At 37.4% G+C, this 16,928-nt stretch overlaps 1 protein-coding gene across 1 annotated transcript in view; it reads right to left on the minus strand.

Annotated features, from left to right (window-relative positions):
* DSG2 (desmoglein 2) overlaps positions 1-16,928 on the minus strand; it is a 47,545-nt gene that overhangs the window by 9,726 nt on the left and 20,891 nt on the right. Inside the window, exons 3-11 of the mRNA XM_073898368.1 lie at positions 16,049-16,180; positions 12,194-12,355; positions 11,917-12,061; positions 10,740-10,906; positions 8,740-8,877; positions 8,440-8,625; positions 3,791-4,056; positions 2,878-3,020; positions 2,347-2,574 (exon numbers count right to left, since the gene is read on the minus strand). Of these exons, the coding sequence (XP_073754469.1) occupies positions 2,347-2,574; positions 2,878-3,020; positions 3,791-4,056; positions 8,440-8,625; positions 8,740-8,877; positions 10,740-10,906; positions 11,917-12,061; positions 12,194-12,355; positions 16,049-16,180 (1,567 nt within the window). The remainder of the gene's footprint in view (positions 1-2,346; positions 2,575-2,877; positions 3,021-3,790; positions 4,057-8,439; positions 8,626-8,739; positions 8,878-10,739; positions 10,907-11,916; positions 12,062-12,193; positions 12,356-16,048; positions 16,181-16,928) is intronic.

Consider the following 16,928-nt stretch of genomic DNA (forward strand, 5'->3'; position numbering starts at 1 on the left):
AGTTTTGTGGTTCCTAAGACTATAAAAAATTCAAGGACCCATCAAATTCAAACATCTTGATCTTTAGATAGAAAACATATTTATGTATCCAGAAAGATTCCAGAGCCAGACTGCTTGGGTTCAAATCCTAGTTCCAGCTTTTAGCTAGCTGTGACCTTGAGAATTTTTTTTTTTAAGATTCTATTTATTTATTTATTTGAGAGAGAGAGAGCAAGAGAGAGAGAGAGAGCACCTGAGCAGGGGCAGAGGGAAGAGAAACAGATTCCCCTGCTGAGCAGGGAGCCCAACTCGGGACTTGATCCCAGGACCCTGGGATCATGACCTGAGCCGAAGGCAGACGCTTAACCCACCGCACCATCCAGGTGCCCCTGACCTTGAGAATGTTAAGAAAACGCTCTGTGCTCTTGTTTCTTCATCTGTAAAATGTTGACGACAGTAGGGCCAAACTTGTAAGGTGGTTAACTTTAGTAGAGTGCTTCATCTCCCAAACATCATATGTTTCTCAGATAAAATAAGTAAGAGTTGGAAAGCCAGTAAGTTCAATGCAAAACATGTTTACACATCTTAATAAAAGAAAGGCCAGCTCCAATTAAGCATTTGACCTGGGTGTGAGTCCCAGGCTTCTGTGAGTACAGAATTAGATACTGAACAGGGAGACCAACCACTTTTCAAGTTTTGAGGCCTGTGACTTAATTACCCTAAGAGGAATCATCTGGATGTCTGCCACCCAGGGCTCATGCTAGCTGAAAACTTTGTCTTAAATAATTGGTAATCAGGATGGTGACGGTTGTCCTCATAGGGGAGGCAACTTGAGTTAACTGAGAGCATAACTATCTTCTGCCAGTGAGTACATAAACCCTAAGAAGATTTAAAATTAGTTATAGGATATTTAAGCAAATTAAAGACATGGTTTTATTTTTTTAATTTTTTAAAAGATTTTATTTATTTATTTGACAGAGAGATAGAGAGCACAAGTAGGCAGAGAAGCAGGCAGAGGGAGAGGGAGAAGCAGGCTCCCCACAGAGCAGGGAGCCCGATGTGGGGCTCGATCCCAGGACCCTGGGATCATGACCTGAGCCGAAGGCAGCCGCTTAACCGACTGAGCCACCCAGGTGCCCCAAAGACATGGTTTTAATATTTTTGAATCATGGCAATTATTTGTAATTGTTACTGTGTTTTCATACTTGCATCATTTTTAGGAAAATTAGCCCTATTAACGTGACAGCTTTGTACTCCAATTTAAAATATGTGATTATGTTACTGGTTTGTTCTTGTAGCTGTAGGTTGAAATATCACTGGTTTGTTCAGTATTGGACCACTGAAGAGGATTTCAGGTTCAGTGTATTTATAAGTCACACTTATTGGAATTTTAGAGTTATAGGGATCACAAGAAGTGAGAATAATGCATTTGATTTATTAATTCAGATCACTGAAATACATAGGCAAAAAACAAAATACACTAAATTTATAAACGTAGTTTGAGATGTTGAAGGTATTTGTTTACTCTGTAAATTGGACCAAATATTATCCAAAGCTTCTTAAAATGGCTATAAAAATCTGTTAGATTTAAAATAACAATAAATTTGTTAATTAAGAAAAGCTTGGGTCTTATATTTGAAACTTTTCTAAAATGAATACTAATTGTTTAAAACAAAATAGTCTCCTAGATAGTTTGTGGTATTCAAAACCACCCTGGAGGACATGCAGAAGCTCACATCAACAAGGGGTATGTCTAAGACACGGATATACACACAGGGCCACCTTGAATGGGGGCGGGGGTCAGAGAGACCCTTCCTCATGCTGTGTCCATCACTGACCAGCTTTGTGACTTTGAACAGCTACTTAATTCTAGGTAAGCCAAGATTTCTCAGCTGTAATCAGGGAATCATGTTATAGATTAAAGGATTAAATGAGGTAGTGTCTATGAAGGGCCAGCAGAGGGCCCCGTACACAGTAAGTCATTCATAAATATTATTTTAATGGAACTGTTATCATAGCTTAAGAATTTAGAAGGCATCTACTCTGATTGCTGTGCTTAGACAGGCCAACCACTCCTCGTAAGACAAAACCACCATTTCAGGAGTGACTTAGGGAATACCCAGGTATCTTTAAGACATCAGGTTATTTTTCTTCTCTCCATCTTCTGTGACTCCAAATGGGGCATCTACTATAGGCCTATGATTGAAAGACACTATCCCTGAGCTCCACAACCTCATTTTATCAACTTCTGTACAAAATTGTATCGGAAATATAATTTATGAAAAAAGAAACACAGCCTATGTTATAACGATTTTAGATTTCTCTCAGGTTTGATATTTAAATATGTAGTCCAGTGATTTTGCTTACTTTCTTTGTGTACTATTTGCCATTTTTCTGCCATTCCGGCCGGTTTGTCAATGATGGAGAAACTGAAAGGCCCGCTGTATGTGGGTCCATCCAGGTCCTCTGCGGTCACATTCACATAATGCACGTCATCACAGAGAGTCTGCACTGGGTTGACCAGTGTGGGACAGTTGTCATTGATGTCCTCCACTGTGATAACAATAGTGCCTGTGATGGTTTTTCTGGGATAACCTTAAAAATGAGAAAGAAGAAATACGTATAGGCTGCTCATATTGCTGACAACAGACACAGTTTGAATTCTCTTTCCGGTTTGGTAAGGAGAAGGTACTAACAAATTATGGCACTTTCCATCCTAGATACATTTTAATATTCAGATCAAGTCATGTTTTTTAATTCACTAGATGAGTAGAAATGTGAAGGTTTTTTTCATTGGAGAGATTTGGTTTTCCTGCAAGAACAAAATGAACATCTTGGGTGTTCCAAAATAATATTTAGATACACATAACCAAGAAAAATACATTTGTAATAACTTACTTTCGGATATTGCCAAAATCTTTGCAGTGTATGTACCATTTTGGACATATCTGGATTCAAAATCAGGAATTTTTACAAGTTTAATTTCAGGTGTAACAGAATCCACAGAGATCCAGTTGTCTATATCTTCCAATTTGGCATATCTGTTATCAAACAAACATAAAAATAATTTTCACTTCTGGATAAATTGATAATCTCTAATAATCTACAACTCTTTCAAGCTTAATTTTTGGTTCATTATCTATGTTCTTGTTATAGGCATTAGTTTGAAATGTTTTTAATTTCTTGAAACTCTCCTAAAAAGCCCCTTTCTTTACTGCTTATCACCCTTATTTGGAACCTTCCCTATTTCTGTAATATACCCAGGACATAATGCAAAGGCAATCCTTTCTTGCCTACAAACCCAGGAAATTGGCAAGTTGTTCTGCAGTCTGTCCTACAGCTTTTGGTCTAGTCTCCCTTAAAATTTGGGGTAAACCTTTGGAGAGTAACTTAGTTACCCAACAACTGGTGGAGAAAATGTATTTGCTACTTTCTTGCCTCTGATACTTTATTTCAGGAAATAAGACAGGTTTAGACAGAATATAAGACAGGAAGTTTCTTTCTGAACTTTCTCTTTATTGCTTTTCAGCTTTCTCTAGCCAGAATTACTTGGAGGTGAAGCACCCAGCCTTTGCCGCACACTCAATTGGTGGAAAGAAGGTGGTCGGGGGCGCAGCGGGGGGGGGGGGCGGGGAATTTCTCCCTGATTCTCAGTTGCAGGTACAACTCTGGATAATTTAATTTCCAGACCTTTGGGGGATTGTAATGCTGGGAGGGAAGGAATAAAGTGTTCATAGTTCATTAAGATTTTTTGAAGACAGGGATTTAAAGTAATTTAAAATAAGGAAATATATTCATAACTATCTCTTACTTTACATGGGCTACTTGTCCAGTGTCTTCGTCAAAAGCTTGAAATTTTCCAATTATTTGGCTTTGGCTTGATTTATCCATGCTCTCGCTAACATGAACTGAGATTGTGCTGCTTTTAAAACGAATGCCTTCTTTCACATTTTTCACCTTTACTTTGAAGGGAATGGATATAGGCTTATATTTATTCTTAACTGATTTGTGAAAAGCTGCTTTGTTGGTGACAGTAATGCTGAAATCAAGATTCTTTATTTCTTCATAATCTAGTTCCTAGGAAGACAAAATCAAAGGGAATTCTTTCAAAAGAGAAAACAACACACACAGAGCATACAAACACACACATATAGTTTTAATGTTAGATATAACAATTTAACATATGGGGAATACATTAGCACTTAGTATTCTAACTCATACTGATACCAAGCAATTGAAAAGTCTGTTAGTTTGGATATTCATCAATGTTAAGGATGATTTAGGGCACAGCCCCAGTTTATCTTTTTAAAGTTCAAATTATTTAAAATATATTATATAGACATACACACATATATATTTAAGAATCCAAAATGATTCTTTTACTTTACTGAAAAAAGTTAATGGACATGCAATATAATATTCCTTAAAATGTATTCTATATGTTTGTTCTGGTGAAAAGGGTTACATGCCTAGTGGTAGCAGCCGGCTGTCCCCCTTAGTATAGACTTTCACTGCACATGAGCATACCAAAAAGCTGAGACCTCCTGGTTTAACCTGCCTAAACCCAAGGATTTTCAAATTTATTTAAACAAAGAACCTATCCCCCCCTTTATAACATAACATCTATTAATATCTGGTTTGCTATTAATTCCATAAAAGATTAACTTTCCTCCAAATATTGTTCTTTGTGAATTGTGAAATTTATAAAGTACATTTGATATAGTTAGTGTATCACTATACATATTTTATGTTCCAATTTGTTCATTTTCTTTTTATAAACATTTCTACAGTATTCTATTTAGATATATTTATTTTACTTAGCCATTTGATTATTAGGCATTTGGACTATATGTAATTTTTAAATACAATTAACACCGCTGTGAACATTTTTACACAAATTATTTTTCCTCTGTTGAGCTACATCCCACTATGAAAAGAAATACCTAGTCAAAGGTTATTTAGATCCTGTTGATTTTTATTTCTAGTGGTCCTGACCATTTAGATTCATGGGCCATTTTTGCTTGTTTCTTCAGTGTAACATTAAATGTATTACATGTGTTTACATGAATTACTGCAAAGCTGTTCACTTTGTTTTTCGATGACTTATTACAAAATTATGTTCCTCTCTGTAGGGTTCTGGATGGGTAACAGCTTCTGCCCTCTTTTTAAAATGGGCCACTAGGGTGTTGAGACAAGGACTCAACAGAAAATGACTAGAGAAAATATACTCTTTGTGACTGTAGAATCCTTTTGAAAGTTTTCTTTTTAAGCTGCTATTGCACTTCACATGTTTGTTTTAATAGCATGACGTATGCTGGATGCAAAATAAAATATTCCAGCCAGATGTCATTAGTAGTCACAGACCATGGAAGGCCACAACAATGTTAAAAAATGAGCTAGGTACTAGGGCCATAGAAACTGTTTCATGGTGTTTATTATAAATAGCCATACTTCTCCAAAGAGAAAGAAAAAAATTTTCAGCATCATGAACAATGAATGAGGGCAAATACCTCTGTTTTTAAAACTGTCAACATATTTTATCATTTCCATCATTTTTGCTACTTTTAATAGCATTAAAGATTTTAAATGTATTTGTTAAATTGTTAACAAAGCTGTGGCTTTTCCTCATATGATGAAATATCAGTATCTGTATTTCCACAGTTTATAAAGTTTCTGTTCTTGGGGCGCCTGGGTGGCTCAGTCTGTTAAGCGTCTGCCTTCAGCTCAGGTCATGATCCCAGGGTCTTGGGATTGAGCCCCACATCGGGCTCCCTGCTCAGCGGGGAGTCTGCTTCTCCCTCTCCCTCTGCCTGCCGCTCCCCCTGCTTGTGCTCTCTGTCAAATAAATAAATAAAATCTTAAAAAAAAATAAAGTATCTGTTCTCCTTTTGACAGCTTTATTGAGGTATAATTTACATAGAATAAAATTCACCCATTTGAAGTGTACAACATGATGATTTTTAGCAAACCTGTACAGTTTTGCCAATGTCACTACCATCCAGTTTGAGAACATGTTCATTACCCCAAGAAGTTCCTTTTTGCCTGTTTGTAGTCAATCATTACTCACAGCCCCAGCCCTGAGCAATCAATGTCTATATCCACTGTTCTGCTTTTCTAGAAATTTCACGTAGATAAAATCATACAGTATGTACTATTTTGTGTCTGGCTTCTTATACAAAGCATGATTTTGAGATTCATCCATGCTGTAGTAAGTATGAGTACTCCATTCCCTTTTATTAACCAGTAGTGTTCCATTATGCGGATATACTGCATTTTACCTGTTCATCAGCTGATGGGCATTTTTATTGCTACCAGCTTTCAACTATAATGAATAAAAGCTGCTTATAAACATTTGCACAGAAGTTTTTGTACAGATATATTTCTTTCTTTCTTTCTTTCTTTCTGGACATGCAAATGTTTTATTAGTCTTAAGTGTACAACATAGTGATTTGACACTTCTACACATTATACAATGTTCACCATGATAAGTGGTTACCACTGACATTACACACGTTTTTTACAATATATGCTTTTATTTTTCATGGGTGAATACCTAGGCCTAAATCTTTGGGTCACTGAGTAACTACCTGGTGTTTAACATTTTAAAAAACTGCCAAACTAGCTGTATCGTTTTATGTTTCCACCAGCAAGAGATAGGAGTTCAGTTTCTGCATAATGTTGCCGATTGCTGGTGTTGTCAGTCTTTTTGACTATAGCCACTCAAGTAGATGCATTGTGCTATCTCTTATAGCTTTAATTTTCATCTTCCCTAATGACTAATGATGTTGAGTATCCTTTATGTGCATATTTGCTATCGGTATATCTTCTTTGTCTAACTTCCTTTGAATGGAATCTGACTATTGCTCTTAAAATTCGGAAGCAATTCTTTATATAATTGAGACAGTAAATTTATAATTGTCTCAACCTGTTGTTGTCACTTTAATGCTAATTTTACTATTTTTTGCTATGCCCCCTTTGGTAGAAAGAACTATATCCCTTTTTGTGCTACCATGGTAGAGTGAGAATACTTCTAGAACTTCTATCATTCATCACTGACTTTCTCCTTATGTAGTATTGGCTTTTTGTCTTAAGCATCTAGCAAGGTTGTACTCATATTCTATGACTAAGAGGATTGCTTACTTCTATATAAGTAGACAAATCTATTTGTCTCTGATGCCATTATCCACTTCTTGCATAATTATAAAATGGGTCTTCCCTTTAAACATGAGGTAATCTTATTCTATTTTCCTTTACTTTACAAGTGGTACTCTAAGTGCATACAATAGCCTATTAATAAATGGTGCACATAATTATTACCATGAAAATTCAAGTTACTATTTCTCTATTCTGTTATCATTATTCCTCTCCCTATGGTTGGACTTTACCTACTCTGTCATATATTAAGTTTTTGTAAAAGTTTAGAAACTTCTGGAATCAACTTTTTGTGTGATTAATGGAATAGTATTTTGAAAGCTGTAAGCCATTTAAAAATACATTGACATTCTTCCTTACTTATAATGTTAGATAAAAAAATCCATCCTATAATTTTTGTTTAAAAAATTCTGTGGGGGTAGGGGCATCTGGGTGGCTCAGTGGTTAAGTGTCTGCCTTCAGCTCAGGTCATGATCCCAGGGTCCTGGGATCGAGCCCTGCATTGGGCGGGAGGCCTGCTTCTTCCTCTCCCACTCCCCCTGCTTGTGTTCCTGCTCTTGCTATTTCTCTCTCTGTCAAATAAATAAATAAAATCTTAAAAAAAAAATTCTGTGGGGGTAATAAATTTCAAATGTATAAGACCCGTATGCTTAATAAGATTATTTTTCTTTCACTGATTCAATTAAGCACAAGAAGTCAGACCATTGTGTTTCAAAATGTGACCCTCATACTACTTACATTAGAATCACAAGTGGATTTCTGTTATAAAGGCATGTTCCTGAGCTCCACCCCATCAGACTTGATCATGGGGCCCAGGAATCAGCATTTGGGGCATATAACTTTACATGGTGACTCTTAGGCATAGTTAAGTATGAAGACAACTGGATTCAAGTTTTGTCAAGTTATTACAGCTTTTGTTTTTAGATGCTATTAGGGAGGTCTGGCTTTATGTTAAGTTGATCAAATAAGAGATAATAAATTGGGGATAATTAGTAGATGCAAGAGGTCATGATGTAAGGATGCCCTAGTCAGACACAGGTTGCAAGCAAGACAGGAAGTGTGCTGAGCAATAATGACGCTGGTATCATGTTGTCAGATTAGGATTTGAGTTCCCTGATCGGAATTTGGACTGTAGTGTGACCATTTGCTAACTACAGAACTGGGGCAAATAGCGAGGTCTCCAATCTCAAACAATTGTGGTGTTGGTTGAGTATATAAAGCACTCTTAAGTGTTTGAGGCTTAAAATACAATCATTTCTTTCTCTGCACCAACTTTTCCATTTCCAATTTTGAACACTAAGTGCTTACCTTAATAAGGGTCACGATTCCTTCATTTGTTTGAGTATCAGTTTCTATGTGGAAATAACCCATTTCATTTCCTGATACAAATGTAAAATTTGCTAACCAATTATCAGAGCCTATTTCATCTGCATCGAACACTTTTATGCGCATAACTTCTACATTGGCTTGATTTTCTTCAACTACCCATTCAGTCTGCAAAACATGAACACAGGGTTTTTATTTCAATGTAGCACAAACATAAGTGATATATTTTTAGGTAGGACTAAAATATGAGTAAGAAGATACATCTGTTATAAAAATAGTTACCATTCCATTTTTGACTACAGGTATATTGTCATTGACATCCAAAATATGAATCTGAACTTGAGCTTGTTTTACTGGTTTATCTGTAATTTGTCCATTGCCGTCTCTTGCTTCTACCGTCAAAGTATAGCTGCTGTGTTCCTGCAAGGCAATGAAAAATATCCATCTGGGGTGAAAATTGATCACTCCCAAATCTGTCTTTCTAGTTCATTTCATCATCAAGAGAATGAACTACAGTATATTTTATTCATAAATACGTTTTACGATCTGTTATTCATGTGAAGATGCTGTTTATTTGCCGTCAGAGCATATCTAGAAGCCAGAAAAAGCTTAAAGAAGTTGTCGGTAGTCAAATTCTTAAATATGTCATTGGTGACATTATCAGGAAATGAGTCCCTCCTTAAAATAGTCTGTGCACAAAGAAGTGCCATTCAAAATGTAGTTTGCTTTACAGGGAAGTGATGGGCGTGACTATAGGAACTGGTTCTTTCTTCATTTTTAGCTAAGAATTAAGCAAGGAAAACCTAGTCCCCAAGAAAACTTGGCTGGTGAGGAAAAAATGCGGTCGATTTTGTCCAGACATTCTGAGAGAGATGATTCTTAGAGAACCTGTCCTGGAGAATGATGTCTCACATGGTATTCCAAAGTGAGCCCTTCTCTTCCACATGGTCCCCTTATGGGGGCTCCATTTGGTAATGCTGGAGTGTAAGAAAAAGCGGGGGCAGCCAGTGCCAATGCATGGGGTCCTGTGTGGGACAGAACAGCTCAGTGCGAGTCAGGACAACTAAGGCCCTGGAGCCAGTTGCTTGGGTTCCATTCTGTCTTTGTCACTTGCTAGCTGTGTTGGAAATACCCTTAATCCTTTTGACCCTTGGCGGCACATGGTAGATGCCCAATAAGTGACAGACATCGTTATTGGCTACACTTGCCCTACTTCACAGACAGCAGTTTGTCACAAATCAGGATAGTTAAAAATAATACTTTTCCATTGTAATTTTATGTGGAAAGGTACAGAGTAGAATTTTAGGGAGTAATAATATTCTTTAGTTTTACAGAGATCCTGTTAGCGATGTTGGGCACAATCTTCTCCCTCTCTGGGCAAAATGAAATCATTTTCCCAAGTAATACAAAATATAGTGACTGCACCTGGATGATGACTTATGTTTGATGACAATACAGTGTTCTTAGGATCATCCACATTTTCCTTGTGCACACTGTTAAAACCTTCATGTATGTAGCATTTAAAAAATCTTCTATTTCCTATTTTCATCTAAAACTTTCCCTTTGAGTTAGAAATAAAAAAGTGAAATGTTTGAGAATAGCCTGCTCAGGAATCCCACTGAAATTTTCCTCCAATTTGGGATTTACAATGATTCTTTCCTTTGTGAATATTTCTATTATCCTGAGTAGGACTCTTATGTCAGTCTCTGTTCCTCCCTCTATGTCTGTATTAGCGGTAGAGGAGACCCCTGATGTTTCATTACAGAAGCACAACACAAATTATGAATCATTGCTTTAGGATGCTCTAGCAAACAGAATCCTGACTGGAAAGGCCCTAGAACAGAGCTGTCCTCATGTTAAGTTTTCTAACAGTCAAATTTTAAAAAGTTAAAAAAAGGTGATACTACTAATTTTAAACAAATACATTTTATTTAACCCATGGTATCTTAAATATTATTGCATCAACATGCAATCAGTAGAATATTACTAAGGTGATATGTTACATTTTAAATTCATGCTAAGTTTTTCTAAGCTGGTGACTTTTTTACATATATAGCACATCTCAATTTGGACAAATCACACTTCAAGTGCTCAATGGCCACATATGGCTAATGGCTACCATACTGGACTGCACATCACTAGAAGAGGGTATTTCTAGGATTTATCCTATAAATGAAGAATATCTAAGAAAGTAAGAAAATTAAAAAAGAAATAAAGAGAAAGGAAAACCTGAAAAGATAAAGAAGAGTTTAAAAGATGAGCAACATAAAATACTAATTTACCTCTCTGTCCAAGGTGAAACTGGTTGTATAAATCTCCCCTGTGTCTTTATTTAGGTGGAACACTGGAGGATAAGCAGGCTCCTGAGATACAATTCTATAGGAAATTTTAGAATTCAAGGTATTGGGCTCATCTGCATCTGTTGCGCTGATTTTCATCACAAAGGTATCTGGCATTAGAAACAAAGGTGTCCAAGGTGAAGCTCAACTTTAAGCACAAGTTATGTACGTTATTATTCTAACTTCATCCTGTTCACAAAAGGATTTCAAGTGCTTATCAAAATCGCAGTTTACCAAGATGAAAAACTTTAATTGGATGAGAAAGTAAGTGTGAATGGGGTGCAGAAATAGGAAAGATAAGAAAAGGGCAAGGCTGCAAATTTATTTATAATAGTTCTAATAATCAATACAAAGAAAGAAGGATGAACAGGTACAAATACATGTTTAGTAAAATACAAACAATTCAGAAGAAGCATAGCTGTTCTTTTATTATGATCAAAGAGAAATCTCTCCTGCAAATCTTCACATGGACCACTGCATTGGACCATGTTGTCAATAAACCCGACAATAGGAATAATGTAAGTCAAAGGTCAGCAAACTATGGCCAGTGGGCCAAAGCCAAAGCCAGCCATCTGTTTCTGTAAATAACATTTTATGGGAACACAGCCACATCCATTTGTTCACAGGTTGTCAATGGCTACTTTCCAGCTACAAGCCAGCATAGTTGCTACAAAGACCTAACCCATCCTGTTGATCTGCCATGTCTGTTCTTTTTTTTTTTAAGACTTTATTTATTTATTTGACAGAGAGAGAGATAGTGAGAGCAGGAACACACACAGGTAGAGTGGGAGAGGGAGAAGCAGGCTTCCCACTGAGCAGGGAGCCCGATGTGGGGCTTGATCCCAGGACCCTGGCATCATGACCTGAGCCAAAGGCTTAACGACTGAGCCACCCAGGCGTCCCTGCCATGTCTGTTCTGAGGGTAAAAAAAAGATGTCACATAAAGCCTTTAGAATTTATCACAGAAAAAGCGGTTCCAAACCTAGAGGGATAGGTTTGTTACCATTTGTCCTGTGGTAGTACTTAGCCTCCATCAAGATATAGGATTTAGCGTTCAGTTATATAATGGGGTTATTAACATGACTGGTGGTACTCATTCATAAAATTAACAAACTCTGACCTGCGGCACTCAGCTCTTCAATAGACCCAGCAAAGACGTCCCGTGTGAACACTGGCTCATTGTCATTGATATCTAGAACTTTAATGCGGAGTTCTAATGGTTTCTCCAGGTTGTTTCCTCTTTCATCCAAAGCATAACCAACTAGCTGAAATCATGACATAAATAATATGAGATTAAATGTAAGCTAAAGTAATTAAATTACCACAATATAAAAACAAATCATAACTATTACCAAAGAAAAACTGCAAACTAATTAATGTAAAACTGTTCTACTTACCAGAAAACTTGGTGTTTCTTCTCGATCAAGAATCCTGGTGATGTTCAATTCTCCCGTGTTTTTATTAAAGACAAACACACCAAACGGTGACTCTGTGATCCCTTTTCCAGTGTATTTGTATGTAATTTTTAGTCCTCTTTCTTCTGCAATATCAGAATGTATCTAACATAAAAATAACAGAAGAATGCCCCAAGTTAAACTCTGTAACTTACATGCACATATTTTTAATGAAAAATTTCCCTCTGAAGTTGTCATAATGTTGATAGGAGGGAGTGGGGAGGACACAAGCACTCAAGAGAAGATGGCTGATGTCAGAGAACCTGGGTTCAAATCTTGTCTCAGCCACTTACTGGTTATGTGATACTAAGAGTTATGAAACCTCATTGTGCCTCAGTGTTCCTATTAGGAGAGTGGAGAGACACTACTGCCTACCTCTTATGGTTGCTATGAAACTAAGATATCATTAGGGGTATATCTTGGGAGGACAGATTTCAAATTTAGCACATGAGGAGGGGCGCCCGGGTGGCTCAGTCAGTTAAGCATCAGACTTTTGATTCTGGCTCTGGACATGATCTCAGGGTCATGAGATTGAGCCCAGTGTCGGGCTTCACGATGGGTGTGGAATCTGCTTGAGAGTCTCTCTCCCTCTCTCTCTGCCCCTCCCCCCACTCTCTCTCTAAAAAATAAAAAATAAATAAAATATAGCTTATATTTAGCACATGAAGAAAAAATTGCAGTGTCAAAATCACCTCTATAAATCCATTCAATCATCTGGAAAGTCTGAATAAGGCATCCTTCTATAGAAGGATTAAAAAAGTCAAGTGTCTTCCCTGCCTGGAATGCCTCAGGAAATTCATGCATCTAACCCATTTCTAATGTCTTTGGTAGTCGTCTTTTTTTTCTATAAACAATTTCATTCGTGTCTGTAATTCTTCATTAGTAAATGTGTCTCTGTGGTCCCCTACTGGTTCCTTAATATTCTTCTTCAGACATCTTAGAAGCCATGGCCACTCACCTACCTGATCAATTCTTTGTCCTGAAACTTGGGGATTAGTTACACTTCCTTCCTATAGGTTTCCCAACATGCACTGGGGGTGGGGAACTGCTGTTGAGAATGACCAAGGAGACAGCAGATGGGGGCCTCCAACCTCCTGCTATACCACACCAGCTCTGCTCCTGAAGTGGAATGGTGAATCTGGGGCAGTCCACGATTACCTTTCACTGAGCTTCTGTCTCCATCTGTTTGCCTTTCTCTTTCTCTTGTGCTTCTGCCTGTCTCTGTTTTTTGCCAAGTATATGCATATATATACAAACATGTATGTATGTGTGTGTGTGTGTGTGTGTATGTGTATAGTATTTCTAAAGAATTCTAGATCTTCATGTACTAATTATATATTACGTCATGCTATTTAGGTTAAAAATAACCTAAATGAAACTGTGTGGACATAACTGTTGGTTTGTTTGTATTTATGTATATACATAAGAGTATGTAAGTATACACATACTTATGAATTTCTTAAGATTTAGAGGACACTACACTGTTGACAGTATTACCTCTACAAAGAGAATTTGGAAAGTTGGGGAAATTCAACAAGATCTTTTACTTTTTATGTAAATTATACGTATGTGACAACTTTTTATGTAAATTTTACATATGTAACAACTCATGTAACGTAAATGTAATGTAAATGTAAAATTATTAAGAACAACTAATGCTCACTGAATCCCAAAGAATCAATGCATTTTGGAGAAACCTATTGAAAAAAATGTATGAATGACTCGAACACCTCAGAAAACCAAACCAAACCAGCAAATTTAATTGCTTGTATACATACTATTATATAAAGCCATAATTAAGAATTCAAATTTTAGAAGGCTTTTATGAAAAAAAAATGTTCCTAGACAGAGGAAATCATTGTCTTCTGTTCTGTAGCTGCTCTTCCTTTGAAGGAGCTCGTTTACAATTTGGAAAGATAAAGATAATACTTGGATATGAACATGTATTCATTCACACGTTTCCTGAGCCCCCACTGGATGTTGGCATTGCTTGGGGGTACAGGGCATGAGCTGTGAGCCTAAGAACTAAGCCCCTGCCCCCAGGGAGCTTACACTCTACTAAGGGAGACAGACAACAAACAAGTAATGTATGGCATGTCATGTAGTGGAATGCACTATAACCAGGCTGAAATGGAAGTAAAGGGATAGAGAGAGATGGGGTGAGGCAGAAAAGGGAACTCTTTTAGGGGATGACACTTGGGCAAAGGCTTGATGCTGTGAGATACTGCAAGTATCTATGGGGAGAGGATTCCAGGCACAGGGAGTAGCAAGGGCAAAGGGTGATGAGCTGGGAAGAATCTGTGTTGGTTTAGGGATGTAGGAGAGTGAGAGATGGGGGGGGGGCGGTGTTAGGAGCTAAAGTTAGAGAGGAGGTCTTGTATTAGAGCTCTACAGGTCAGAGTAAAGAATATTCCTTCCACTGCAGCAGGAAGGTGGAAGGTTGAACATTGGGGGTGAACACTGAAAGCCCTTCATAAGGGGGTGAACATGCTTTGATTTGTCTTTTTAAAAGACCACTCTGGCTGCTTTCTGGAGAATGGACTGTGGCAGGGTGGGGGATGGTAAGAGCGAAGCAGGCAGACAAGGTCAGGGGTTCTTTTGCTAGCTCAGGTCAGAGATGACACTGACTTGGATGATGGGGGTGGCAGTGGAAAGAAGTGAGCAGATCTGGAATATATTCTGGAGGTAGAACTGATAGTGTCTGCTACATTTTTGAAAAACTGGGTAGAATTATAGTGTCATTGACTGAAATGGGTAGAACTGATGGAGGACAGTTTCAGGGGACAAATTAAGGACTCAGGTGTGCACATGCTAAGTCCGAGATACATACTAGCAGGATTACCATCTAATTTATTAAAAATAGGACATTTTGAGAGTGAAAGGGGGTTATCAATTAGGTCAGGACAATGGGTATACACCAAGGATGTATGGTCACTCTCCCTATTAGATACCAGTTCTTTTCATTTTGAAAATTACTTTTTATATGTAGGGTGGCAGAATATGCCATCCCCAAATATGTCACTTTGGTGTAGTATTAATTTGAGCTGAAGGCAACTGAAAAGCAGATTCAAGAAAAGTTCTCTGCCCTTCCCCTATGTGCCTAAAAGCAAGCCATAAATTTGCAAAGGTGTCCTCCCTCCCTTCTGTACCAGGAAGGACAAAATTTAATCATCAGAGACAACTTCAGACCCTTATCAGCTTAGAGAAGGCACCAAGCATCCACATAACGAACTGTATTAACTAGACTATCTCTATCACTGGTTCCCCATATATTGACCTTCCCACAATTTTCCATCCCTAGAGATTCAAGGACCTTTTCCTTTGTCTTGTCACGTCTCTAAAGTTTACTGTTGCTTTGCTAAGATGCTTTATAAGCCCCAATTCTAACCAAACCTTTGAATTATTCATCTCTGGGTACTCCCATGTGTTATAGGAGCAATACACACATTAATAAACTTGTTTGTTTTTCTCCTGCTAATCTGTCTTTTGTCAGTCCAATTTATAGGGCACCAGTCAGAGAACGTAGGGAGGGTAGCAGGAAAAAGAATCTTTCCTCCTCTACATATAATATTCTCTTTTGAGTATTGTAGCCCTCTCAATTAAACAAAGATTCAACTAGTGTCAGATCCCTGACTCTTAGGTGAATCAAAGCCCCAAATCCTATAATACATATAGAATATTAAAAGACTCATTAAGTACATTATATTATTCTCCTTAAATTTAAAAATGAACATAAAAGTCTCCTCCCACTATATTTCAATAATATACATATATTTCCTATTTCTCTGTAGAAGGTACCTTGGCAATCGGATTCCTTTTGGACAGATCCTCTCCTTCCCGAAGAGCCACCGGGGCGGTGATCCAGGAACGCTTTTGCCGCACTGAGTGAGTGTGTTTAGGAAGCAGAGTATTTTCATTTGTGTTTAAAATCTACAACAATAAAATATTGTCAAAAAATTATTAAGTATCCTAAAACATTAGTATGGTATTCTGTAATTTACAAAAACTTTTTTTATTATTTATTTATTTTGTAATTTTTAAAATTTTTTATTGTTTTGTTAATCACCATACATTATATCATTAGTTTTTGATGTAGTGTTCCATGATTCATTCATAACACCCAGTGCTCCATGAAGAATGTGCCCTTCTTAATACCCATCACCAGGCTAACCCATCCCCCCACCCCCCTCCCCTCTAGAACCCTCAGTTTGTTTTTCAGAGTCCATCGTCTCTCATGGCTCGTCTCCCTGTAATTTACAAAAACTTTAAAAATAGTTACGCAAATCTTAAGGTATAAATTTCATATTTTTTAACAGGGTTCATTTTCAAAGGGGAAGTATATACACTCTAACAAACTCCACAGGCATTCAAGAAATTGTCTCTCAACCAGTAGAACAGTATAGTTTTGTTTTTATCAGTAAGAATAGATTTCCCAGAGTGAAGAGTTACAAAGGCTTATTAAAGTGTCCAGACTAAGGCCTAAGATGGAGTCGCCTATGCTAAGCCTCACATCAATACACTGGAACCTAACTAAATTTCTGTGCTTGGATCTCCCAGAAAAGGAAGGCCTAGGCCAAGCAGTCAGCCCTGCCCTGCTCAGGATGTTATCTTATCTGCCCCAGCTCCAAAGTGACTATGCTCTAATCAATCAGCAAATCCAGTGTGTAACTTCCTATTC

The sequence above is a fragment of the Callorhinus ursinus genome, unplaced genomic scaffold, assembly GCF_003265705.2.
Source record: "Callorhinus ursinus isolate GAN/ISIS: 27379988/994484 unplaced genomic scaffold, GSC_fseal_2.0 scaffold11, whole genome shotgun sequence".
NCBI lineage: Eukaryota > Metazoa > Chordata > Mammalia > Carnivora > Otariidae > Callorhinus > Callorhinus ursinus.